This window comes from Phacochoerus africanus, chromosome 13 (assembly GCF_016906955.1).
Source record: "Phacochoerus africanus isolate WHEZ1 chromosome 13, ROS_Pafr_v1, whole genome shotgun sequence".
Classification (NCBI taxonomy): domain Eukaryota; kingdom Metazoa; phylum Chordata; class Mammalia; order Artiodactyla; family Suidae; genus Phacochoerus; species Phacochoerus africanus.
Genome location: NC_062556.1, coordinates 76,609,610 through 76,635,224, shown reverse-complemented (window position 1 = coordinate 76,635,224; position 25,615 = coordinate 76,609,610). Strand labels below are relative to the sequence as shown.

General features: G+C 53.9%; 2 protein-coding genes across 3 annotated transcripts in view; one reads left to right on the top strand and one right to left on the bottom strand.

Moving 5' to 3' along the window:
• COL4A2 (collagen type IV alpha 2 chain) overlaps nt 1–15,687 on the bottom strand; it is a 178,229-nt gene extending 162,542 nt beyond the window's left edge. Inside the window, exons 1-3 of one of the 2 annotated variants that reach the window (XM_047755980.1) lie at nt 15,545–15,687; nt 15,167–15,254; nt 15,005–15,059 (exon numbers count right to left, since the gene is read on the bottom strand). In XM_047755980.1, the coding sequence (XP_047611936.1) occupies nt 15,005–15,059; nt 15,167–15,210 (99 nt within the window). In that variant the 5' untranslated portion in view covers nt 15,211–15,254; nt 15,545–15,687. Of the gene's footprint in view, nt 1–15,004; nt 15,060–15,166; nt 15,255–15,544 lie in introns of those variants that run through there. The other variant, XM_047755981.1, reaches the window with a different exon arrangement.
• Nucleotides 15,688–15,939: 252 nt separating this feature from the next.
• COL4A1 (collagen type IV alpha 1 chain) overlaps nt 15,940–25,615 on the top strand; it is a 140,711-nt gene continuing 131,035 nt past the window's right edge. Inside the window, exon 1 of the mRNA XM_047755982.1 lies at nt 15,940–16,093. Within this exon, the coding sequence (XP_047611938.1) occupies nt 16,010–16,093 (84 nt within the window). The 5' untranslated portion in view covers nt 15,940–16,009. The remainder of the gene's footprint in view (nt 16,094–25,615) is intronic.

The following is a 25,615-nucleotide window of genomic DNA, read 5'->3' as shown; positions in this document are numbered from 1 at the left end:
GGAACTTTTAGGGGTATAAGCCTGGGTGGACATTCAGTTGATGGCAAGGAAGTGACTAGTCAAAGAGAAAACAGAATGACCAGGCCCTAGAGACATCGTCTAAGTCTTGCTACCCAAACTCCGGTCCCTGGACCAGCCGCAGCTCATCACCTGAGAGGGGGTTAGAAATGCAGAGTCCGGGTCCTGCCCAGCCCTGCCGAGTCCAAATCTGGGAAATCACGTGCAGAGTCTGCCCAGCCCTGCTCTGGTCCAGCCCTTCTGACGGCAGCCAGGATCTCGGAGCAGGGCTCCATGTGCTTTCTCATGCTCCCAGGAGAGACGCCGCCTCCTGTGGACTCCTTGTCGGGGATCAGCATCTCCAGAGGAGAGTTACTTCGCAGCAAAGCCCTCTCCCCTCAGCAGCCCCACCTTCCCAGGCCCAGTTGGGAGGGGGTCAAGAGGCCAGGTTCAGTTGCCACTCTGACAGAGAAGGGGCTCTGAAGGATGCCCACCCCCATCCCATCTGACTGCCTGCTTTGGTCACTGGACTACTTTCCACATTCTTACCCCTGACACAATTTCCAGAAGCACAAAGGAGGCCACTGGCAAACCTCTGCCCTGAAGAAAAAGTCCAGCTCAGCTGCAGACCTCACTGGCCAAATGTGTGCCAGGAGACAGCTGGCACTCTCTCTTGCAGAGGAAGCATATTCTGCATGAGTTTGACTTTGCAGATAAGCCGACGTCTGTCTACCCCAGTAGTTTTTCTACAGCCGTTCAAATCGTGCGGAGCCAGCGAGAGCGGCGCTCGCATCATTGGCCGCAGGTGCATGTTTCTAAGGGATGTGCCTCTGGCACGGAGCAGGGTGATTCGTGCTGGGATTCTGAACACAAAGTCCCCCAAACGCTCCGTGTGAGGACACACGTCTTCCCTGTGTTCCTCCCTCCTGCTGGGGTCTGCCTGCGCTGGGAGCCAGATCCCGGCCACCAGCCTCTCCCCGCCCGGGGGACTGGGTGCCCATGATCATGACCTTGGAGCCAAAGGGGCACACATTCAGGTTCAGCAGCAAGAGCAAGCACTCTTTCTTTGGGGGTTTTCTCATGGTTCCTCTGCCTGCCCTCCCATCATGAGCACCATGGGGCGGCAAGAGCCACCTCGGCCGACTTTCTGTCTGGAAGGCGGACCCTCTGGCTGGCCCTGGGCTTTTCTGACCCCCTTTTATTAACCCTGGGTTTCCCAATTGCAGAGGAGTGAGCATTAAAGAGACAGGCAGCACCGCTAACTTGAAAGAGCAAAAAGCACCCAGCACAATGGGTACCGGGCGTCCTGGGGGCCCCTCACCCCAGCATGTGATGTGGTCCTGGCAGGCAGCTGCCTCTCTGATGCCCTTGTCCTCCAGCCTCAAGTCACAGCCTCCCAACAGTTCCCACCCAGAGTGTGCACAAGAGAGGTTGCGTGAGCCTCAAGCCATCCTGTCTGCAGGATCCAAACTAGTGATGTGGCTACAGGTCCTCAAACCCTGAGATGGGGCCCCAGGCCCCCCACAGAATTCCAGGGGACTGGTCACAGGCTTTCCCTGGATCACTGCCTCTGTCTGTTCATTCCTCTCAGATGGATAGGTCAGCAGGGGGGGGGCTGGGACAGGACCAGAGCTTGGGCTCGGCATTTCAGACCCAAATGTGGAAAGGGGGATGGAAATACCTCCCTTCCCCGAACCGGCCCCCTGGTCTGCTCCCTGCCATCACAGCTGACCTTGAGGGGGCAGCTCCGGTGGCCTCTGATCAGGCTGAAGGTCTCCTTTGTGTAGAAACCTGAACCATCTCAGGCTCCCTCTTGAATGGCTAGACGACGTACTTATTAGTGGAGATCCTCAAGCATCTCCATGCGGGTCCCTGTGCTGGAGGAGGGCAAGGTCCTGCGCCCTCGGGGAGCCTGCAGTCCAGCGCCGAAAGGAGGGGAGTGGCGATCCCAGGACACTGGGAAGAGGGGTTGATCTGTGTCCACTTGGCCATCTCCAGAGTGTCCCCAGCCCACAGTGTCTGAGACCCCAGCACTGTGTGAAGAAGGGCCCCCGGGACCTACAATCCGTAAACCCATGGGCATGACCTCAGCCTTGGGGACATCGGATGGCCTGCCCACACCTCCTGGAAACAGCCCTCTCTCCACGTTCCGAGTCACGGCTTCTCCTCCTGGCTCCCCACCTGCCTCCTTCCCCATCTAGAAGCTTCCATTCTCTACCTTCTTCCTCCAGGTCTGTGACCCTTCACCCATATCTCCTGCCCAGGCCTCAGCTGTACACATCACACCTGCACATCCCGGCTTGTCCCAGAGGAACCAGTACACCCACAGGACCTGCTTTCTCAGGGAGTGGTCAACACTGGCCAGAAAGCAAGGCCACTGAGCCACGCAGAGGTGGAAGAGCAATGCCACAGGCCCAAGTACTCCTTCTAAAGCTGACACTAAGCACTGACACCCACTAGCCAAGAAAATGAAACTGAGCTTTAAAACAATAACTTAAGGAGTTCCCATCATGGCGCAGAGGAAACGAACTTGACTGGGAACCTTGAGGCTGCAGGTTCCATCCCTGGCCTCGCTCAGTGGGTTCAGGATCTGGCATTGCTGTAGCTGTGGTGTTAGGCCGGCAGCAACAGCTCCGATTGAACCCCTAGCCTGGGAACCTCCATGTGCCTTGGGTGTGGCCCTAAAAAGACAAAAGACAAAAATAAATAAATAAATAAAATAAAAAAGTACAGGGATATTATTCAGCCTCAAAAAGGAAGGAAATTCTGTCAGTCACAAAAAGACAAATACTGCGCGAGTCTACTTACACGAGGTCCCTAAAACAAGCAAACTGCAGAAACAGAGCCTAGAGGTTACCGTTACCAGGGGTGGGGGAGGGGAAGTTAGTATTTAATGGGACAGCGCTTCATTTTTGGATGATGAAGAAAGCTGTGGAGGTGGATGGAGACTGTGCAACAATGAGAGTGTTCTTAATGCTACTGAAACTTAAAATGGCTGGGATGGTGCATGCTACATCATGTGTACTTTATAGGTTAAAAAAATACACATGTAAAAGAATCAACACAGCTTTGCACTAGATGCACAAGAGACCTGAGGTGACACCAATAAGATAATTTTCAAATGATTAGTTTACCAACACTGTGCAGTGTATGTGATGTGTGAATCATGTGTCAAGATCTTATTTTTTTAATTAGAGGAAATTTATCTAATTTTTAAGACATGGAATGCTTAGCAGGAATAAAGAGCTAAGGCAACTTTTTAACATGAGGAGTTAAGAAAAACCTCATGAAGCCTGCCTTTTTTCTGTTTATCCTTAGAGACTCTAGTTAATTAAACCCAATGAGGAAGAAAAACCAACATGAAGGCAAAAATGTTGGCAGAATAAACAGCCTTGGTCTTTTGTCCTCACTCAAGAACTAGAAGGATCAAGAATTTGTTAAAAGTATTGTAGAAAGGAGAAAGACAATTCTAAAAATGGATAAAAAACATGCACTTTTGTAAAACCCCTTTTAAATAAATATATTTTCTTTTGGGACACTGCTCCAGCTTTGCTCTCCCATTTTAATACAAAACAGAAGCCGATGGTCCGGGTTTGGCTTTGTTCTGGGGAACCAGCCTTTCTAACCATTTGAAGTATCAGCATGATGCAAACATTTCTGGTTCTGGAACTTCTAGGCAGGAGTCAATGCTCTTCTCAACTGCTCTTACTTCTTAATTAAGAAATTCTTGGACTTTAAAAACAAAAAGTCCAAAGCGAGCATGACTAATCTTACTTCCTTCCCCCTATGGAGTAAAGTAAATCATTTATTTCTAGAACATGAAATTCCAATCAGGTGAGAAGCAGATAACTATCCGCTCCAGTTTAAAGGCAAAGAAAACATCGACCAATTACAGTGCAGGAGCTCAGACGCATCCACCAATCACGGCTCGGGGGCTTAGGGTCACCCACGAATCAAGGCCCTGGAGCTCATGCTCGCCCTCCAATCACATCAGGAGCTCAGGCGCACCCGCCAATCACAGTGCAGGAGCTCCGGGACAGGAGGGTATGGGCTTACGGCCTCAGTGCCCCCGGTTCTGGGGCTGTGTTTGGCGGGTGGAAGGCCCGGGACTGAGACCCTGGTGAACACAGCAAATGCCCTCCTGGTCTTCAAGGGTGAAGTGGTCTCTATGCAGCTTTGAAATTCCCTTGCAATTACCCGAGGGTGTTCCGGGGCTGAGCCGCGCCCGTATTTTGGAGCATCTCCCAGGTGACAACCAACAGGGAAGCCAGGTTGACAAACACGGTGCTTGGTCCCACCGCCGGGCAGCTCGCTCACCATTTCACAGAGACACCCCCCGCCCCCACCCCGGGGGATCCTCACCTCCTGCCAGGCCAAGGTCCACTGGCTTTAGGGGAAGCTAGAGGAAAATTCCGAACATAATTACAGATGTCAGATCCACTTTGGAACAGTTTTAGATCTAGAAGGGCACAGGGTCTCAGAGAAGACATTTGGGGACAGGGTGAAAAAAAGGCAATTAGAATCTGTAAAGACTATATGTGTATATATGTATATATAGTCTTTTTAGGGCTGCACCCTAGGCATATGGCAGTTGCTAGGCAAGGGGTCGAGTGGGAGCTGTAGCTGCCAGCCTACACCACAGCCACAGCAACGCTGGATCCTAGTGAAGACTTCAACCTAATCCACAGCTCACGGCAACGCCAGATCTTTAACCCACTGAGCGAGGTCAGGGATCGTAGAACCCACCTCCTCGTGGATGCTAGTTGTGCTCCTTGCTGCTGAGCCACAACAGGGACTCCTGAGGGTCTATTTTAACCAAGAGCAGACCTGACAACCCTACACACTGTCCCTGTGACTGAGCTGCTCCGGTTCCTCAGGACTACATGCTCCTTTGAAACCCCAGGAAATCAGCTAAGGTTTTGCAAGAATGCTCTCTTCGTGCCTTGAAGGCCTGTTCTGTGATGGTGGGAACCAGACCCATTACCAGCAAGAAACGTTGCCTAGCTGACCTCTCATTTGACCAGTCTTCATTTTAAACACGATGATTTTTTGACAAAATTGTCCCTTTTGTTTTAACTTCACAGCTTTTTAGAAATGCAATGAAAATGGATGTGTTTGCCTTTTTGCCGTTTCACAAAAGTCAAGACAGGCAGCTGAAAACTAACTGTACCCTGGGACTCCACAGGCTCTGTTTTTCCAGCCTCTGGCATCTTGATGCTGATAAGCAGACACAAAACCTGATGTCTACATGCACTGGCATAAGGTTTACAAATCATCGCAGACTGCTGTTAATATTCCTTGTTTTGCAACGGGAAGGGGAGGCTGGGCCATAAAAGCTGATGACTAAGACGAAGGAAATCCTGTCTGCGCTAAGATTGTCCTGGAGGGGCGGGGGCGGGGGCGGGGGTGGGGGAAGCAGCAAAACCTGGTGGGAGCTGGAAGGAGAGGAAGGTGGTGTTCAGAGAGGAAAAGAGTCTCCCAAGCCCATATTTAGCCCTTTCACTGCAGCTCAGACTGCTGTTACAATTAGGACCATGACCAAGTAAGGAAGAAAGAGAAGGGGGATTTTCCCCCTGGAGTTCCCAGCTGGACTCTTCCCACTGGAGGCCACCCAGGGGCTCGCTCACCTGGGCTCGCAGGAGGAAACAGTTGGGTGTGTGTCCTGTGCATCTTGCCTGTGGGACCACTGCCCAGACAGACTGAGCACTGCTGATGAGCCGTTAGGCGCCGGTGGGGGACCCCAGGCCCTTCAAGAAAAGAACTGTCTGCTAAGCGTCTGCGGGGTGTGTTCTGCGCCGTTGCCAGACCAAAGCCGCTAGAGGCTGCTTGCTTTGTTAAGTGATACTCCGGGTCTCGGAATTCTTTGAACAAAATGTTCTTTGTTTGTAAGTCTTTCCATTTGTTCTGGACATAATTTAGTTACACCTTGACCTAACTTTAATTAAAACTAAAACGCCTTCTCTGCTGGCGTTTTTCAAACTTAAGAAAATACAACCAACCATCCCAAAGCTTTGGGAAGACAGCTGCATCCATCTCAGCATGTGACCCCATGACACTGGAGAGAGCATCCCCAGCTCAGAACATAAGGCTCCGACGCCTGGGCACCCAGAGTCGTGAAGGCCAGAAGCTTCTTCCCCCTGGTTCCATCCCTCAGTCCCACTGGCCACGTGTGCCCACACCGCATCCGCCTCTGCTTGCCTGGGCACAGACCCTCCTCTCCTCTGCCCCGAAGGTCACACACAAGGAATGCGTGTCACGTCAAACAGGGGCTCTTCTCTCCTCTAAAGGAGACCCCATCACAGACACCCCAGACGGCGCGTTTAACTTCAGAATTCCATCAGACAGCCGGACACGCCCGAGCCCCCGAGGTGCGCGTGCGCAGAACACTCCCTGCCACCCAATCCCGGCCCGTCCTCCCCTGGAACCCAGACCCAAGCCCAGGAGAGAACTGTGGTACAAAACCTGGGGGTGAGAGCATTATTCCTGTTAGAACAGGACATGTCAGTTTGGCGAATGAGCTTCACACCAGTGATCCCACCATAGACCCCGGCGTTCCTGTTTCACATGCAAAGAAGAGGAGGTTCAAAAAGGCAGAGTGACTTTTCCTGGTCCTTGGACCCCAACCTGGAAGCTCCAAGTCTTTTTGACAGATGGTGCCCGTCTACCCCTGGGCACGAGGGAGCTCCGGTGAAAACTGTGAGAGCAGACAGCAAAGCAGTGGCACAGACCCTGAAGTGGGGACGGGTCCAGCCCCACTGCTGTCCATGGGGATCCTGCACAGCTAGGATGATCTTAGGAAGGTCTCTTACTCCCCAGGGGGTTTCAGGAAATTCTCCACGTCGGACTAACAGTTTTCCAGCAGGCTCTCCTGCTCCAGGATGCTGCTGTGTGTGTGTCTCGCACCTTTGTGTGCCTGTGGCACATTCATCTCCAAGGGCTGGGATTTGGAAAAGGACCTCGAGGAGGAGGGTTTGGGGACTCCACCCTACTGATCAGATCCTCCTGGTCGCCCCCCGGTCTTTGTTTCTCGGTGCTCATGAGCTACCAGTCACCCTCAAGCGTAGGGCAGCCTCCCTGCAGGGGGGGCCCAGAGAGAACAGGGCTGCCCAATGCTTCAGAGACCCTCATTCTCCTCCTGCTTGGGGGGGCCTTGGAGGAAGGAGCCAGGGGCCTCTGAGGGCTGTGTGTCCATAGGTGTGCACCTGTGTGCATGTGTGCGTGTGTGCGTGCGCATGCGTGCGCACATGTGTTCTGTGTTCTTTACGTCATCCTCATCTCCATATCTATTCATCCATCCCCATCTATCAATTTATCTATAACAATCATCTGTCTATAACTGTCTGTCTTTCCACCTCCATCATTTTCTTCTGTCAATCATCTGCCTAGCATCTCCCTCTATATCTGTATGGAGATAATATATACATGGATTATAGGTATATTACAGATATAACATATACATATATTTACATACAATATACATGTGCATGTTTCACATAGCCCACCTTTTGCATATGTTGAGTATTCATAACACTATATGGACAGAGATTTGGTACCGAACAGTGGTTACAGGCAGAAGTTTTGGAATCAGCCAGTCCTGGGCCTCACTCCCAACTTTACTCCTTATTGACCTTAACAAGTGCCCTCACCTGTGGCCTCAGTCTCCACATCCGTAAAGTGGGATGATCACAGAATTGTGGGTGTTTAGCGGGTAATGTGTGTCCGAGGCTGGGATCAAAACGGTGTCCTGGCACCAAATTGCTGGGTTTCTCCTGTGGGAGATTTTAGCTGTTCCTGGGCTTCTAGGAGCACCTTTGGGGCCCCTCTTCCTAATGTTGATCCCAGGGGACCCCGTCCTTTTCCCCAGCCTGGAGCCAGCGTGTGGGGAGAGGGCAGGGGAGGCAGGAGGGCGGCGGGTCTGCTTCCTGACGCGCCTTAACGACACCGGTTTGCAATTACACCCAGTCATTGCGAATCAGCCTCTCTTTTCTCTAATGGACAAACCCAGGCCTGGGAGGGACCTGGGGAGCACGTGTCTTTGATCACGGCCACAAGCAGAAGCCTTTCCTCTGCTCTTGTGGGGCCCAGGCCACTCCACAAAGACCTCCGCACGTCCAAAACCAAAACCGCTCACCGAGCAGAAAAGCACCCGCTTATGTAACGCCTACCAGGTACCAGAAAATCAGTCCGTTTAATTCAACCACACAGAGTCCTCCGGGTTCCCAAGCGGGGGAGCACTGCCGTGAGCCAAAGCAGCAAAATAGGAATTCGACGGGTGGGGCTGAAACAATCCCTAGGAAAAAATGCAAACCTTTCACAGACAGGGCAGTGTCTCCTTTATCATCACGTACAGCCGGCTTTAGCCAGTGGGGGGGCAGCGTGTAACTGGGGAAAAAAAACCACACTGAGCAAAACTACATTTTAATCTAATCTTTCCTCATTGTTCCGTGAGCATGTGCCTCATTCAAAAGACTTGTTTCAGGACTTCGAATTCGCCACACCTCCACTCAGTGAGGGAAGGACACCGTACTGGCTGCCTTCGGGGCTCCAGGCCCTGGACCATCCGTGGTACCAGCGAAGGGATCCTGCGGGAAAGATGTCACGTGCCCTAAGCTTTGGGTTGTGGGGGCAGTGGTTCCCGTGGAGGTAATTACACAATAAAGACAAATGCCTGATGTCTACAGGAGCTGCGAATGATGACTTGAAACCTGGGTCTCTAGTGGGCATTTTGAGAGGGCTCTTCCATCAGACCCCTAAGCGGGTCACTTCCACGGGGCTCAGAGGCTCCAGCTGGGCGCAGGATTCTGTCTGATGTGTGCTACGGGGACTCTGGCAGGGAAGGGGCAGGGCGTCCTGGACACATCACAAGGGCTTCAGGCTACTGCGAAGAGATGGACAGGGTGGGTAGGATGCTGCAGAACAGAACTGGCAAGGCCGCTCTGTCCCTGCAGGGCGTTGACAGGGGCAAAAGTGTGAGGTGACAACCACGGGCCACTGGCCATCCTTGTTCCTGGCCATTTCCCCCAGCTCATGACTGGGACAGAAGTTGTGGCCACGTGGAGCTGGCTAACTCCGATTCCACGGGGGCCTGCAACAATGCCGGGAGCACGTGTGGAGGTGGGGCTCGGGGACCCTGGGGGTGCCAGGGTTACAGCTGTTGTCTCATCCTTGCTGTCCACCAGTATCCTGGGGTGGGCCACACAGCATGGACAGACACTGGCCTGACAAATCAGTGAGGCCAGAGGTGTGAGCCAATCCCTCTGGAAAGGACACCATCCTGCAAACCTGCCGTGCCAGCTCGAGCTCAGGAAACAACTGTGCCACCGTTTCCCCTCCCCAGTCGGCAGGTGAAGAAGACGGAGGCCACTGTAGCCCCGGAGGTCCCCGGAGACGCCAAGCAGCGGAAACTCCACAAGGGCCCCCTTTCTGCATAAAGCAGGGACAAAGGCCCTTCCCGAGGCGGGGCCACTTCTGCTACATTTCCAAGGACACAGAAGTGCCTTGTGTTTGCTGGCTTGGTCAGAGGAAAGCATGGGGACACTGTCTCCTTGCTGGTCACTGCTGCGCCACACGCCACCTCTCTGCCTGCTCTGCCCTCGCCTGTCTGCATCACGCGTGCCACTGGACTGGTGTGTGGCTTCTAGGAGCAGGTTTTTATTTTGAAATAAATTATATTTGTAGAAAAGTGCCAAAGAGAGATTGGGGAGCCCCCACGCGACCCCTTGCCCGGACGTGACAATAGGACGTCAACAATTTATACGACCTCAGCACGTTCTGAAAACTGGAAATTAGCAGGAGCACGTGAACGAAATCACAGACTCCACCAGCATTTTGCCAGTTTCTCCCCCAATGTCCTTTCTGTCTTCAGGATCCACCCTAGGATACCTCGTTGCGCTTAGAGAAATGCTTTCTTTTCTTTTCTTTTTAGGGCCACACTGGTGGCGTACAGAAGCTCCCAGGCTAGGGGTGGAATTGGAGCTGCAGCTGCTGGCCGATGTCACAGCCACAGCAACACAGGATCCAAGCCGCATCTGGGACCTACACCACAGTGCATGGTAATGGCAATATTGGATCCTTAACCTCCTGAGCGAGGCCAGGGATGGAACCTGCATCCTCGGGGATCACCCGCTAAGCTGCAACCGGAACTGAGAGGAGTGCTTTCTTTACACAGAGCTTGTTGCCTCAAAGGCTGCCTGAGTGGGATGCCTCAGGCAGCAGAACATGCCTGAACAGAACACCCAGTGCGTGGCAGGGGCGGTGGGAGACCCCAGCCCCGGAGGCCAGCCCCGGTGCCCAGAGGCTTGGAATCTAGTGGGTAGGACGGAGCTGCTAGCATGGGCTTTGAAATCCACTCCGGGACCACACGATGGGACTGGAGAAACCCACACAGTCTCCCTATGATCAGACACTGCCTTCTTCCACGGAGAATCAAAGAAAAAAAAAAAAAAAAGAGTCACAGACCCCCCAGGGAGGCCATTGAATTCCAGGTGAGTGAGTCATTCAGGCCTTCAACTGTCCCAGGAGAGTTTCATTAACAAAGGGCAGCCACCAGGGGAGTGGCAGGAGGGAGCCACCAGATAAGGCATCACTCACTGGGCTGCAGAAGCTTCCCATGCCCTGAAGATAGGAAGCCTCAGCTGAGTGAGCATTTTGAAGTCCTCTCCTGGCGCAGCCTGGACTACTGAGGAAGGGGGAGGGCCAACTGGCCGCTGAGGTCCCAGCCCAGGGGGGTGGTCCCTGTCCTCAGCTCTGACTCTCCCACTCACTGGGGTGGGGTGCACGCACTGCCTGCAGCACCCCAGCGCGGACGCCAGCCTTCCCTCAACGTGTTGTGTGTCTGCTCTGGAATCACACAGGCAGCCAGGAGCCATGCTGAGGTGGCTCTTGGTGGCCCCAAGGCTGCTGTGCAGCTCCTGGCCCCAAGGCCACCAGGTCCATGCCCAGCCCGGGTTCCCAACCTCACCCACCGCCTCCCATAGCGGCGATGCCACCAACTGAAGCCATCAGACACAGCAGGAGGCTGATTGCAAGCTTCCTCGAATCCAAGGTTCTTAATCTGAAAATTCCTTCTCCAAGCTGAAGACATTCCCAAGCCACCTCTTCTCCTGGGCCTCTGCATGGCATCATCGTCACTGAAAAGGTTTCTCTCCCTGCACGTTTGTTTCCCCGCCTTTTCTCTCGCACCCATTAGTGGAAGCCAGTCATCTCCCCCGCCCTCCTCAGGAAGAGAGACGATCTTTTGATTTTTATGATTTTAAGGAAAATCGTTGTTTTCTATTCTGGAACTTCTGACTTGAATCCCACTCCCAGCCCCCGCACCCCATCGTGCTAAATATACCCACTGGCAGTGGGAGAGCCGCGGTCCCTCTGTCCCCCCTTCGTGCCTGCGACTGGTTCTAGGATGCTGTGCCAAATCCCTGACGGTGTTTACTGCGGCCACATCACACAAGCCGTGCAGGGAGAACTACTTTAAGAGCCTCCAGAAAGCTGGCGGTTTGCTTGTTTTTCCATTAACAGGAGAGGAACCTTGTGCTACTTCCCCTCTTCTTTGGGGTCCAGGTTTTGAACAATAGGACTAAAGTTCCAGGGAATTCTGGGAAAGGCCCGTTCTGCACGAGTCTTAACTTAAGCATGGGAGGCATTCTGTAACTTCTCCATAAGCTGACCGGAAGGCGAAGAGAAAGACTCGAGAATGCAGTCCTGCTTTTTCTTTTCTCTCCTTGGGGGCAGCATGCAGGGGCAGTAAATGCATTTTCCAGAGCCTGGAGGGGCCCTGGAAATCTGAGCTGGAGGGAAGGCGATCTGGAGCCCAGCATTTCCCGGGGCCTCACAGCACCTGTGCATCCGGCTCTCCTGGCGGCCCTGGGTACCTTGAGACTTGGAGGTCCCCCCAGCTGAGGTCAGGAGGTCAGCCCAGCCCAGGGCATATTTGATCTCGGGGAAGGTCTTTGTTCTCTGGAATTCTCGCCCCCCCAATCACACGGCTGCTCGCTTAGACCTTCAAGGCTGCTGCCCCATCTCTGAGATTAAAAAGCAGGGCGGCCCTGCAGTAGCTCAGTGCCCCAGGCAGCCTGCCTTCGGAGCCTGGGATGGTGGCCATTTAGGACAGGCTGGCTCACCTGTGCTCGCACCCTGGCACCGCCCTGGGCAGGGCAGCCTCGGGAAGGCAGCCTGACCGCAGAGGCGGCCCAGGGCACTTCTGCTTTTCCCGTGCTCCCACACGGACCCCAGACCACACTGCCCCGGGGCTCCTGCTCTTCAGCACCAAGCGGCAGAGGAGACCAGTGTGTGGGCTTTCTTCCGCTGGTCCCCATCCGGAGCTGGAGACTCGGCTGCTGGAACTTGGACTTACAGTCTGCCTGCTGACTTACAGTCTGACCCTGGGAAGCCGAGCAGTGAGGAGGGGCCTGGGTTCAAATCTGCCGCTTACAAAGACAGAAACCCTGGGCAGCTTGTTTAAACCGTGCCTCTGATTTCTTCTCTGCTAAACGGGGGTAGTAAGAGTTAGCTAGTCAGCGAGGTGAGCGTTTTCCTGCGAGGGTTAGCTGCTCGAAAGGCAGAGCAACTTGCACACAGCAAATGCCCATTACCGTTACTGGCTCTGCCTGCTGTCGCCACTTTCAGCTACTTCTGCTACAAAGCTCTTTAGGATACAACGCGTAGCCCTTTTTACAGCAACGACATGGGTGACAGTTATAAACACGGTATTCCAGGAGGCAGAATTTCTACACCATCAACCTACCCCAGGGAAGACTCCTTGGCGCAAAAGGGCAGAGACAGGTTTCTTGAGTGTGGCAGACAAAGAGGGCAGAAGCTGAACCTGCCACCATTAGGAAAGCTTTTTTAATAAATATAGTTAAGGATGAAGGCATTATTTCACGGGTCACAGCTATTAAAGCCAGTGGTTGATGAGCAGTGGGAGAGCCATCGCTAAGCATCATCAATTCCAAGCCTACCGAGTGACACATAGCGGCATGTCTCTAGTGACAGGGCTCAAAAGCACTTATCGGTTTCTATGTGTAGATGTGGAATCTAAAGCCAAAGGAAATGAAATAAACTGGCAAGTGACTCCAGTTGCTTCCAACCCAATCCTCTAAGTCACTGGTGCCCCAACTTTGCCATCAAGTGGGACTGCAGACTCCCAGGCGCCACCCCGGAAAGTCTGCTTAGAGATTTGAGAGGCAGACCGGAGGTCTGAATTTTTAACCAGCCTTTCCAGGTGAGCGTGGCAGCCCAAGGCCTGTACTCTGAGAGGTCCTGCTAAGCAACCAACGCTCTGGGTCCCAGCCTGGGCTCAGAGGGCAGAGGCTGAGGGGAGTCTGCAGCATCAAAGAGGCTCTGCAGGAAGGCGTGCAGGGGAGTGTTACATGCTACAAGCGCGGAAGCCTGGCTCAGGGTTTACGAGACCTGGGCAGAGCTGCAGGTGGTACCCAGGTCTTCTGACAGGAGGCCCTTTCCTTGACTTTAGGGTCAGTCCCAGGTAAGATTCCCAGGACTCAGCATCCTCAGGACGTTAAACAGGAATATTTAAAGTGGTTCCAGGGGACGAAGGGGTGTGGTAGAGCGAGCCCAACCAATGCCCACTCTCAACAGGACTCAGTGCTTTCCTTTGCAGGGACCTCATCTGTGTGTGTGTGTGTGTGTGTGTGTGTGTGTTTTGCCCTGACTCCCGGCCCGGGGCCAAGTCCTGTATGTCATGTGTGCATAAGGACCCAGAAGGGACAGTGGCCTATCTAGGCTCTGATTGTCTTAAATCAGGATGTGTGGAAAGGCAGGAGAGACGGACACACCAGAGCTTTAAGAAAACTTTGGCCTGGAACACCCTGGTCAAAGTCTCTGGACTCCTGACTCCCAGTCTGGGCCCAGAACTGGAGCAAAAGGTGGCAGAAAAGTCAGGCTAAAGGTTCTTTCCAAGTTGGGACAGCTTTTCCAGCTCACCGCCTTGTTTGTGGTTTGTGAGGACAGAACAATGTGAAAATAACAGAACTCAAATAAACCACAAGCCCAGCTCCCCATGTACCTGTGTGTATGTTACCCAGAGTGGGGAGGGGAGGGGAGGGGAGGGGAGGGGACTGCCAGGAGAGCTGGAGCCACCCAGTTCCACCGGACAGAGGAGGAGACGAGTCCAGCACGCCTGGTAACACCCTCCGATGTCCAGTCCCAGTTTAAATATTTCGAGTCCTCCACTGAAGGGACCCAGCCCACCTGGGACAGGCCAGTTGTGCCACGTGACACTCCGCCAAAGTGGCTCCTACCACTTAAACACAACCCACAAAACCCGTGGTACAACTACCACACAGAGACAATGCTGGCAGAGTCACCTTGAACGGCAGGGCTAGGACCGGGGACACTTGGTCAGCGGTTTCCCCGCTGGGAGACTTAGCAGCCCCACCCTGGCTCTTCCAGGCCCAGAGCACATCTGGGGAGAAACTCTTGTTTTTGGCCATTGCTTCCTCCCAGCATCGGAGGAGTACAAAGCCCTCCTGTCCTCCTGGCCCCGCCCTCCCCCCCAAGCCCCTCATCCCAAAGAACGGAAAACTCTGCCAGGGGCAGGACCTAGACGCCGGCTTCCGATGCCACACAAACACACAAACCGTTCTGGCCCTAAGCCTGGCGCCTCAGGGCCACGTGTCTGACCCTCTCCTCTTCCCTCACTTCTACCACCGGCCTTTGCTCAAACGAGGGAACAGGATGCCCGGGGCCGTGTTTCTAATTATTCCTTCTCCAGGAAGAGCCCACGCCTGTAACGCACAGCACCCAAGGGAGGGCAAACCGCAGTTCTTTGAGGGAAGCGCGTTTTCGCAGAGCCTGGGCTGGGGAGGGCCTGCCCAGGACACGCGGATGCGCGGGTGCGCGCACACCACACACACACACACACACACACACACACACACGCGTGCGCGCGCGTGTAAGCAGGCGCAAGCTGCTTGCCTTCTGGCAAGGCCACTCGGTGTCCCAAACACTTTCTCTGGCGTGCGAATCATAGCCCGGAACCGGTGCCAAGACTTACCGCCAGGACGCTCTGCGCCAGGAGCCCCACCATCACGGTCCCCAGCAGCAGCCACCTGGATGGGAGGGGGAGGAGAAGCGCCGTGAGCGTGCGGCCCCGGCTTGGCCATTCCTCGAAGGACACGCGCGTGGGGCCCACGGGGACGGGCAGAAAGCCGCTTACCGTCGCAGGGCAGGGCCCGACGCCGCCCGCGGGTCTCGGTCCATGCTCCCAGTCGGGCCCCTCTGGGCTCCGATCCGTCCCTCCTAGACTGCAAGACAAGACAAAGCGGGCTTAGCGGGGTCCGGGTCGGGGGCGTCGGGGGAGCATCCTCGCCGCCCGTCTCGGTCTGCGGGACTGCGGAGAGCGGGTGCGGCCCCGCCTCCCGCTGGGGTGACCGAGAGCCGCCCCGCGACGAGGCCGGCCCGAGGGGAGCCTGCGCACCGAGGCCCGGGTCGGGGCCGCTCCGACGCGGCCGCTCCATCCCTCCCCCTCCCCCCTCCGAGATCCGGGCGCGCAGCCTCCGCCGCCCGCGGCGCCGCGTTCCGGGGCCGCTCTCACCTCGGCCGGGCTTCAGGGGCGGTCGCCCGCGCGCATCCGCTCTCCACAAGCGTCGCCGGCGGCCCCGCGGCGCGGCCGCCCTCCCGGGCTTTCCGGGCCGGCCTCGGGCCCTCGTGGCCGCCCTCGGAGCTCCGCTGGGTCGGCGAGCGCGAGCGGCGGCTCGGGCGGCGCTGGGTGCGGAGCGCGGAGCCCTGCGTCCCGGCGCGCGGAGGCCACAGTCCCCCGGCCGCGCGCTCCCGCCGCCTCTTACCCGCGCCGCAGGGTCCTCCCCTTTGAGGCACCGCCCGCCTGGGCGGCCCAGGGGAGGGGCTGCCCCCAACAAATTGGGGAGCTCGCCGGGCCGCGCTCAGGTCTCCGCAGCGAGCCGCCGCGCCCCGCACGGTGCGCCGCGCTCGGGTCCCGGCCCTGCGAGAGTGAGCCGCCGCCGCGGTCCCCCGCCGTCCCCGCCGCCTCGGGCGCGCCACCATGGGGCCCCGGCTCGGCGTCTGGCTGCTGCTGCTGCCCGCCGCCCTCCTGCTCCACGAGGAGAGCAGCCGGGCCGCCGCGAAGGTGAGTCCCCGCCGGTTCCGCTCCGGCGTCCCGCCCTGCGCCCCGGCGCCCCGCGCGGCCCCTTTGTCCCCGGCCGGAGCCGCCCTCCGGGCCCGGGGGTCGCGCGTGGTACAGCCAGGCGCCGTCTCCCGGCCTGTCCCCGCCGGGGATCCCAGTGGGCTGGATCGCGCATCCTTTGGGGAGCCTCCTTTGTTGTGGGCTGGGTGGGGGCGAGTTAGGGGGACTCCTCGGGGCCAGGGAGCAGCGAGCAGAACTCGGTGCGCCCGGCGCGGGGCGAGAGTGCCCAGAGTGAGCGGGATTTGAATTCGCACCTCGGGGGCGCCTGGCCGCCGGGCGCCTTCACCTGGCCCGGGTGCCCGAGCGGGCCGGGGGCCGGAGGGGTGGACACGCGCGCCCCATGCCGTTCGCGGCCCCACACATGTGCCCGGGAGTCGCTTTGGGCGTGTTTCTCTGCTGCTTTGGAGACTCTGGTGGTTGATGCTGAACAGTTCTGGGCCGTTTGCCTGGAAACAGCTGTATCTTTGCTTTCCCACGACTTTGCTGTTGCTGAAGCACAGAAGCGGGGCTTTTCTGGAGGGCTGCTTTCAAACGTTTCCATACTCCACTCGATGACTTGCATTCCTGTATTAAAACAGTTATAATGACATTATATTTGAGTGTGAAACCAAAATGAAACTCCATCTCATTGTTCTATGCACAAATTGTTTTCCCAGTTTTCATTTCCTCCGGGAGTTCGGTTTGCAAAAGTGAAGGCGTCCAGCTGGGGACGGTCCCTGATGTTGTTCTTTCCTTTTTCCCTTCCCTTCAGACGGAAGAAGGACCTCAGCTGTTCCCTAGTGTCACAGCGCGGTAGACAAACCCTGGAAAGGTGTGGCTTCGAAGCACATTTTGCATTTCCTGCCGGAATATTTAAAAACGACTTTACTCTTTCCACATTTCTGACTCTTTTACTGTTTCAAATCTGAATTTTGCTCTTAGGTGTCCCCCCCCCCCTTTTCTTCAGGCAGAATGATATTTACAGACTCTACTTCACTGCATGTCAACTATTAACTGTTCCTTTCCAGAATAAACTGGTGGAATGCATGCAAGTCTTGGAATTGAGCGTCTAGCTCTTGGCTGGCAGCCGGGTCACTGGGTTATGGAAAAGACTGATGATGACACCAGCAGTTAACCTCAGATGGTTTCTCCCAGCCCAGAGTCTAGCCAGGCACCCTGGTTGGTTATTTAAACACCCTCTGGTCGTGATGACAAAGTGCTTTCAAAAGAGAAGGCTCTAGAACACTTTATTTGGGTCTAGAAATCTGGACCAAGAGATTTAGCAAGGAGGCATGGCAAGGAAACGTGAGAAAGTTCTGTATTTGGAAATAGGAAGCTCTGTTCAGACTTAGATTTTCTGATGGATAATAGTAGCAAATCAAAGCTAGTTCTAAGAGCTAGCTTTCACATAGCCAGGACTTTAAAGAACGAGCCACTCTGAGAGGAAAATCCAGCTCCTGACTGTTGGGTTTGAGATTACTTTGCTTCTCTAGCGTTATTCTCGAAAGCCCAGTACATTCCCGTCCTGGCTCTGCTCCGTCCCTACACATCTCACGTAGTGTTTTAAGAGCTCTGGTGTGTGGAACCCTTTGATTCTCAGGGGACTGAACAGGTGCTATCATTTCACTATATTTCTCCTGGTTTATTTAGGGAGAGAAAATTTATTAGTAAGCCCAGGGCTTATGGTTGTAGAAGAAAATCCATGTTGAAATAATATCTGGCTAACTTGAAAATTTGTCTCACTCTTCATACCAATGACCTCTTTTGTTTTGCCTGCCTCCTTCCCAAATCAGCTGTGAGGTACACCAGAAAGCTGAAACACTTTCCATGTTGACCCAAGCAAAACATTGTTTAAAAATGCATTTTGAATCATAAGATGCTATAAATCAGTCAAATCCCAATTCAAAAGCCAAGACAAAGGATTCTTGGATTACCCCTGTTTTTGGGTATCTGATTCTCACTTTACCTGCATTTTACACCCAAACAGCACCTACTGCGTGCCAGGCACAAATTGCACGTATCATTATTGTTATTATTGTTCCCACGAAAGGCTGTTTGACTTTATGTTTTTGACCATCTCTGCTATGGCCGTACCATTCATTTACCAGTGGGTGGATTTCCTAAGCTAGTGATTTTTTTTTCCCACCCTCAGGTTCGGCCCATAGTGTTGAGCATCCTCTGTCCTGAGTTCCACAGTCACTGAGCTGAATGAATTCTTCCTTCCTCCAAACTCCCCCCTGTGACGTGTCTGTAGAATACTTCTTGACAAATGATTTCTCCGGATCAGAAATGCGAACTTTCCCCAAAGCGTGGAGATGCCTGCTGGGGGTTAGGGTGTTGGCATCGCCAGACCATTAGTCACTATTCCGGGACTGAATGACCTAGAAGGCAAGCGAGGTGAGATTTAATTCCTGTGAGTGTGGACCACATTCTGCAGAAAGTGCAATTTAGGGGAGAGGGCGGATTTTTGACTTAGTCCCCATGACAGCAGCATGAACCGAGTATCTCAGGAATGAGCTTGATGAAGATGTAATCAAATCTTCATGCTCTTGACGCCTGGAACTAGATCAGGAGAAGGGAAGCGCCTCTAATACCAGCCAGAAGAGTGTGCAGAAGCTATGTGTGTGTGTAAGAGTGCACACTTACGGAGTGATCCGTGTGTATGTTAATGGTGTAGTCAGAACAAGCGTGGATCTGAAATTCTCTGTCGCTTTTGCTAAGCAGACGATGCCGGAGGACTCGGTAACCCCGACCCTCATTTTCCCTGGCAGATCTGCGCCTGCTTTCTGGGATCCCACCGCCTTTGCTTCCGCACATGCGCCCTGAACACTTCTTCACGCCACGCCCTCCTCCCCCCCCCCCCCCGCTGCCCCCGCAGCAGTGGGTGGTACCCACCCTCCTCCCCAGCAGGGCTGCAGCCTCCTGGGAAACACTGAGAAAGCAGCAGGCAGATGCAACGCCAGCTGGTACACGCTATGGCCAGGGTGAACCATACGCCAGGCATCGTGTCTTCAAATTCATTGCCGTGTGCATCATACTCAGAAAGCTGGGTAATTCTTCCTCTGCCCTTTCACGAATCGAGCTGTCTTTGCATTTAAAGATGACCATAAGGTTCCCTCCTTTGAGATACTGAGGTGCCACAGCTTCCCTTACGAACGATGGGAGTGATAGCGGAGCTCGAACTTTCCTCTGGGAGGGGCGCAGGCTTGGAGAGCCGCGAGAAGGGCCCCCCCCCCCAGCTCAACCAGGGGGCTCGCAGGTATACTGGGGTGTTTGCAAAATGGCAGCATGGGAGACTGGGTCCTGCCTTTAGGAGCTGACCCGGAACCCCCCCTCACTTGGGCAAGGACGGGAGGGAATTCTGGATTATTCATTAACAAGGCTGTTTTCAGAGTTCTTGGAACTGGGGAAGATGGCTGTCACTTCACAAGTTCGGTTATCCAGTGGAAGGCTGGTGAAGATTTTGCAGACAGAGTGAACCACAGGTGATGCTGGGAGACGCATCCCTTCAGAAAGAGGGAGGGCATCAACCAGGGAATAATTTACAGCGCTTGTCTGGATGAATCACGCGATGTTTGCTCCAGAACCTGGAAAAGGGTTAGTTAGCCTCATTGAAATGTTTCTTAAGCAGATTTGGTGTTTTGAGTTCCCCGGCTCCGGTAAGCAAGAGCAACAATAGGCCTAAAATAATATCATTAGAGCATTGTTCTTCCTGCTATTATTAAACAACCACTGAAAAATGTCAACTGCAGAACAATAGGAAAGACGTATTCCTCCCATTCTTGTGCACACAATGGAAGGGGATGCAAACCGGAGCAGGTTTCACTGTCAGGCTCCGTGCAGCCCTCGAAGAGTTACTCTGGGGCTACAGTCTCCAGCCCGGTGCCCCGGGAACTGGTGCCCTCCTGCGTTTCCCTCGCCTGGCCCTCGCCTAGACTTCAGGCGGTGCTCTGCTTCTCCATTCTTCCTTTTGCAGACCCCTTGGGTGGGTGTGCCCTGGGGGTGGGCTTCAGCCGGCCTCTCTCTCTCTGCTCTCCTGCTCTCAGGATTCATCATTATTCCATGAAGGTGACTCCAAACCTTTTCCTCGGACCCCTGTTTGGTTGCCTCACGTCCCCCTGGCTGTCCTGCTTTGATGGCCAACTCAGAGCATGTGCAGAACCGAGCAGAACCGAGCTCGCCGTCTTTACCCAGACCCACTGCCCCCTGCCCCCTGCCGTTTTGGGCATTGATGCCCCAGTGTTTCCTGATGCTCAGTCCAAGAGACTGTGGCTTCACCTGAAGGTCCCCCTCCCCCTTTGATGCCGTGTCACTCCCTTTCCTCCTCCCCCCTGCTTCTCGGGGTCCCCTCTGCCTTCTCTTCCCACGGCTACAACCCCATTCTGGGTCTGCTCACCTCCTGCCGGGATTGTCTCAGATTCCTGCTGGCTCCTGTCCCTCCTTTCGGCCTTGTCTTCCCTCCAGCCCTCTCCTCTGTCCGGAGCCTGTCTTCAGGACCTCAAGACACCTCTGCCCAGCCCCTGGCCATGGCCATCTACTATCTGACCAAAGGTCCCCTTCTTTTCAGCTGGGTGGTTTTTGTCTGTTTGTGTTTAAGAAAGACTTTGTCTTTTAGAGCAGTTTTGGGTTCAGAGAGAAAGCGGGAGGAGGTACAGAGGTTTCCCATATGAACCCCATGTCCTCATGTGCACAGCGCCCCATTACCCACAGCTCCCCCCTTGAGTGGTACCTCTGCCCTGCTCAAGGTCATCCCCCCAGGTCCCCAGTTTACCGTGGGCATCACTCTTAGTGCCGTGTACTCTGCGCATTTGGACAGATGTGTCACAGCAGGTGGGCATCAGTATCGAATCACACTGAGAAAAAAGTGCTTTGCATCCTGCCTGCTCATCTCTTTCTCTCCCCAAAGCCTGGAAACAATCGATCTTTTACTGTCTGCACAGCTTCGCCTTTTCACGCAGTTGGAATCACACATCATGTAGCCCTTTCAGATGGGCCTCTTTCACCTACTCATATGCATTTAATGTTCCTCCATGCCTTTTTGTGGCTAAACAGTGCATGCTTTTTTTATTATTATTACTCAATGAATTTATTACATTTGTAGTGGTACAGGGATAACAGCGCGTTGCTTCTTCGCCTTGAATCCTAGTCCCTGTCTGAGTGGACCACGGTTTATCTACCCACTCACCTCCTGAAAGACATTTGGCTGCTCCCAAGTTTTGGCAGTTTTGAATAAAGCATCTCTAAACATCCGTGTGCAGGCTTTCATGGGGACATAAGTTTTTAACTCTTTGGGGGAAGTACCAACGTGCACATTGCTGGCTTGTAGGGAAGAGTGGGTCTGGTTTTGTAAGCGAGCACCAAACTCTCCCCAGTGGCCGTGCCATTTTGAATTCGTGCCCTTCTGAACTCCCCCCAGCAGTGGGTGCGCCTTCCTCTTGCTCCACGTCTTCCCCAGCCTCTGGTGACCTCAGTGCTCTGGATTTGGGCGACTCGCGTAGGTGTGTGGTGGTATCTTGCTGTTGTTTGAAGTTGGCTTGGGTTTGCATACCCTTCACGATATGGATCTGCGGATTTATCTGGCCCCATTCTTCATCCTGCTCAGCGTGCAGTGGGGCCCTTGTCGCGAAGGACAATGAGTTCCATGTCCCCAGGAGCAGCGTCATCTCTGTGAACCTTGGGCCCCTGACTCAGCAAGTGAGGACAGCAGAATATCTCTAAGGTGCTCAGTGAAGTTTTGCCCGTGAAGCGAGGAAGCATTCAGAAAACGTTCACTGTCAGCACTGCCATGTGGCCGGGAGGGTGCTGTCTTATGTAGGCTGGTGTGACACCCTTGGCCAGTTGAGATGCTGGAGGAAAGAGCTTCTTTTAAAAATCTGCCCCCAATCTTGGGGGGTGCCTGATGCCTGGAGGGAAATCTTGAGTGACGCGTAGCTGGTTCCGTGTTCCCGTGGCCTTTCCCTCTGGACCCCCGGAGTGGCTCCGGGAGTGGCTGACCCCTGGGGTAGTTTCAGGGAAGACAAAGGAAAATAAGGCCAAAGGAAGGTGTTTCCTCTCAACTTGGAATTTGGAGGAGATCTTTCATCACAGACTAAACACGACTCGGAAATATACACAATGCTGAAGGCTTTGTGTAAATAGTTTATGCTGAGGTTTATAGCAATATCCCTGCGTTGCTAGGTTGGCTTTGGAATCGGCACACCATCAGAACATTTCATGTCATCTGGGTTTTAAAGCTTTCCTGATCGGTGGCGAAGGACAAGGCAAATGCCAAGCCCCTGAATCAGACAGTGAGGCACTGTCTCACCTGCGGATCTGTCGGTTCTCTTGCTGGCGAAGGGGAAGGAGCCCCCCGCCTCACCTTCCACGGCTCGTGGGCTCGGGCCTGGGCTCAGAGTTTCGGCATTCCTGGGGTTTCGTACCGGACACCTGTCCGCGTGCACTGCGGGCCTCTCTTTCTGACTCGGAGCACGGGGGACACATGGCTGTGCCCTGGAGGAGGCCAGCGTGGTGTCAGCTGCCCCGATCCCATTTCACCACACCTCCCCACGCTGGACAAGCCCTCGGGAGAGTCGCTCTCACAGAGCTGGGCTCATGCAGTACATGTGGTCCGGCTCAGCAGAATAGATGGAGACGGGGTTCCCGTATTGGGCATTTCACCAAAATCATTGGAAATTTTTTTATGGCGCTTTCTGCTTTCGAAAATGAGCGTATTCCTTTCCAAGGATCCAAACCCGGCCCTTTCTCCTCGTAGCCCGTGTTTCCAAAGCTGCTTGCACCACCTTTTCCTGCTGCCCCTCGCACCCCTTGGAGCTGAAGGAGGCGCAGAGAAGAGAGATGCCCGACAGCCCGTGTCTTCCCTTCAGAAAAGGAAACACTTTAGAAGGTGCTCAGTCAGTGCTGGTTTCCTGTTCCAGAATGTTACACACGGGCTCAGGGAAAACTGCTGTGGGGTTTAGCCTTCATTTCTATTCGAGAAACCGTGTTAGTATGTATTTTAATCAGTGGCTGCTACACCTCTAAAAATACTGTATTTTTAAAAGTAAGCATGCTATTTTGTAGTAGGAAAAAGGAATCACGATGAATTCTAAAACCCACTTAGCCTTTCCTGCCACCGATGACTTTTCTTGAGCACAGGAGCGTCTCTTTCCATCTCTCCCAAGAGCACCAGCTTTACAGGGTCATTTTTATTTTATTTTATTTTATTTATTTTTGGTCTTTTTGTCTTTTTTCAGGGCCTCACTCACGGCATATGGAGGTTCCCAGGCTAGGGGTTGAATCGGAGCTGTAGCCGCCGGCCTACACCACAGCCACAGCAACACCAGATCCGAGCCACATCTGTGACCTACACCACAGCTCAGGGCAATGCCGGATCCTTAACCCACTGAGCGAGGCCAGGGATCGAACCCGAGTCCTCATGGAAGCTAGTTGGGTTCACTAACCACTGAGCCAAGACGGGAACTCCTACAGTGTCATTTTTAAAGACAAGCAACCCCCTTTTCCTAATTACCTTTAATTTTCAGGTTGCTGTTTAGCATTTTTTAAAGAAAAAAATTAAAATTTGATGTCACGGAGTTATTACTGAGTTGTGTGAAACTTAGTCCCACATTAGAGCTTCAGTAAAGGTGATATTATTATTATTATCTTCATGATTACTGATAATGTGCAAGGTTTTATTAGGCGGAAAATGCCAAATTATTGTGGTTTTGTCCCTTTTTTTTTGCAGTATCCATTTGGAAAATACTTAATTTCACTTTGTGTCTTAAATGGAAGTCATTGCACACTGTTGAGGGTTCAGCTGAATTCCAAGGACTCTAAAGGTCGCCAGGCAAAAGAAAAGCCTGTTTCTCTAAGAAGCTTGCGTTAGAGGGGCAGATGTACACACAACTCCTGGAAGGACAGTTGCGGTGTTTCAAACACACCCAACTGTGTTGGAAGGGAACTGAGCGACACCCCCAGCGGGTGACAGGCACTGCCCTGAGGCACGTGGATGGATGCTGGTTTGAATCCCAGCTGTGCCTCTTAACAGCTGTGTGGACACGCACATGCTCCCTCCGTCTCTGCCCTGATTCTGTCATCTGTAAAATGGGTACAGTGGTAGTGCCTTGCTCATGGGACAGGCACGGGGCTTAAAGGAGCCAATGTTTGGACAGCGTTTATACAGCGCTGGTTGCGTGCTTGTCAGAGGAACAAATTCCGAGGACACATAGCAAAGGAATTATATCATCAGAGCATCTGGGGCTGGAAAAGACACAGGAGGCCCCCACGCCAGGAGGTCTGCACTGGAGGTCACGGCAGAATGCCCTGGAGGCCTGGGTGGGACAGAGATGTCCAGCCCCACCCCGGGAGTCTCTGCTTAGGGTTGGGGGTGCACCTGAGACTTGCATGTCCAACAGGTGGTGCTGGGGTCTGGGGACCACAGCTCTTGTCCCTTCTCTTCACTTTACAGGGGCAGCTGTGACGGATGTGAGTTATAACGTGCTATTCTGGGACAGCGGTTTGCACTCAGTTAGAAGCTGAAGCTCTGCATTTAAAATGACTCTCCCAGTTCTGATTTTCTCTTTCTCCTTGGTGGTTTGTGTCGCTGGCAGTTCCAGTTCCAGCCCCGAGGTGCCACCTGGGCGTGAGGAGTGGGAAGGTCCTGACGCGTGGAGGGTCAGGATGCTGGCGAGTTAATTTGGAGGGGGTGTGGCTGCTGGGAAGTGGGGACAGCTGGACCCCAGAGAAGACCCTTGTCCCCTGTGGTGCTCCTTCCCCCCTCAGGACTCGGGGCAAGGGTTTTCTCATGATTATTCACTGAGTTTCTCCATCGTCGTGGCTCCATCCTCACCTTTGCATCTGCTGCCGGTGGGCTCAGTGTTTGCTTAGAGTTTGGATGAGCTGGAACCCACTCAGGGTTTGTGAAGTGGGACCCTAGGGTGTGACTTCACCTTTTGGCAGAGCCCACCCTCAGCCACCTCCTCCAAGCCTGAGTATCTTGGGCCCCTGAACGAAGAATTTCCATCTTGTATCTTATTATGGCCAGATCCGTTTCCTGGAGATTCCAGACCCCTTGGGGTTAGTGGTTCAAGAGAGCTCCCAATTTTTGTTCAGGAAACGGCCTGTGGAGTTAAGATGAACTTGCCAAAGCAGGAAGATGGGTTAGTGATGGGAAAAAATACTGCAAAATGTGTGGTTCAGCCCCTGGGTTGATGAATTTTGGATAAGTACGAAGCCCTGGTCGCTGATAAGCTGGGGGGTGACGTGCTCTTTATCCCGTGGGCGCAGCAGGAATCTTCTGGATTCATTGCTCGTTCACGCCTTATCTTTAACAGACATTCATGTGTGCGAACATTCCGCTAACAGCAGATGCTTCCTATCAGTTTGTTAGAGCAGCTCTGAGCAAATAGCTATCAGACGCCCTAGTAATAATTAAAATGTGTTTTCCTCAATACTTGAAAATGATAAAATTGTATTTCTTTATTCTGGAGTTATTCAGGCCTTTAAAAC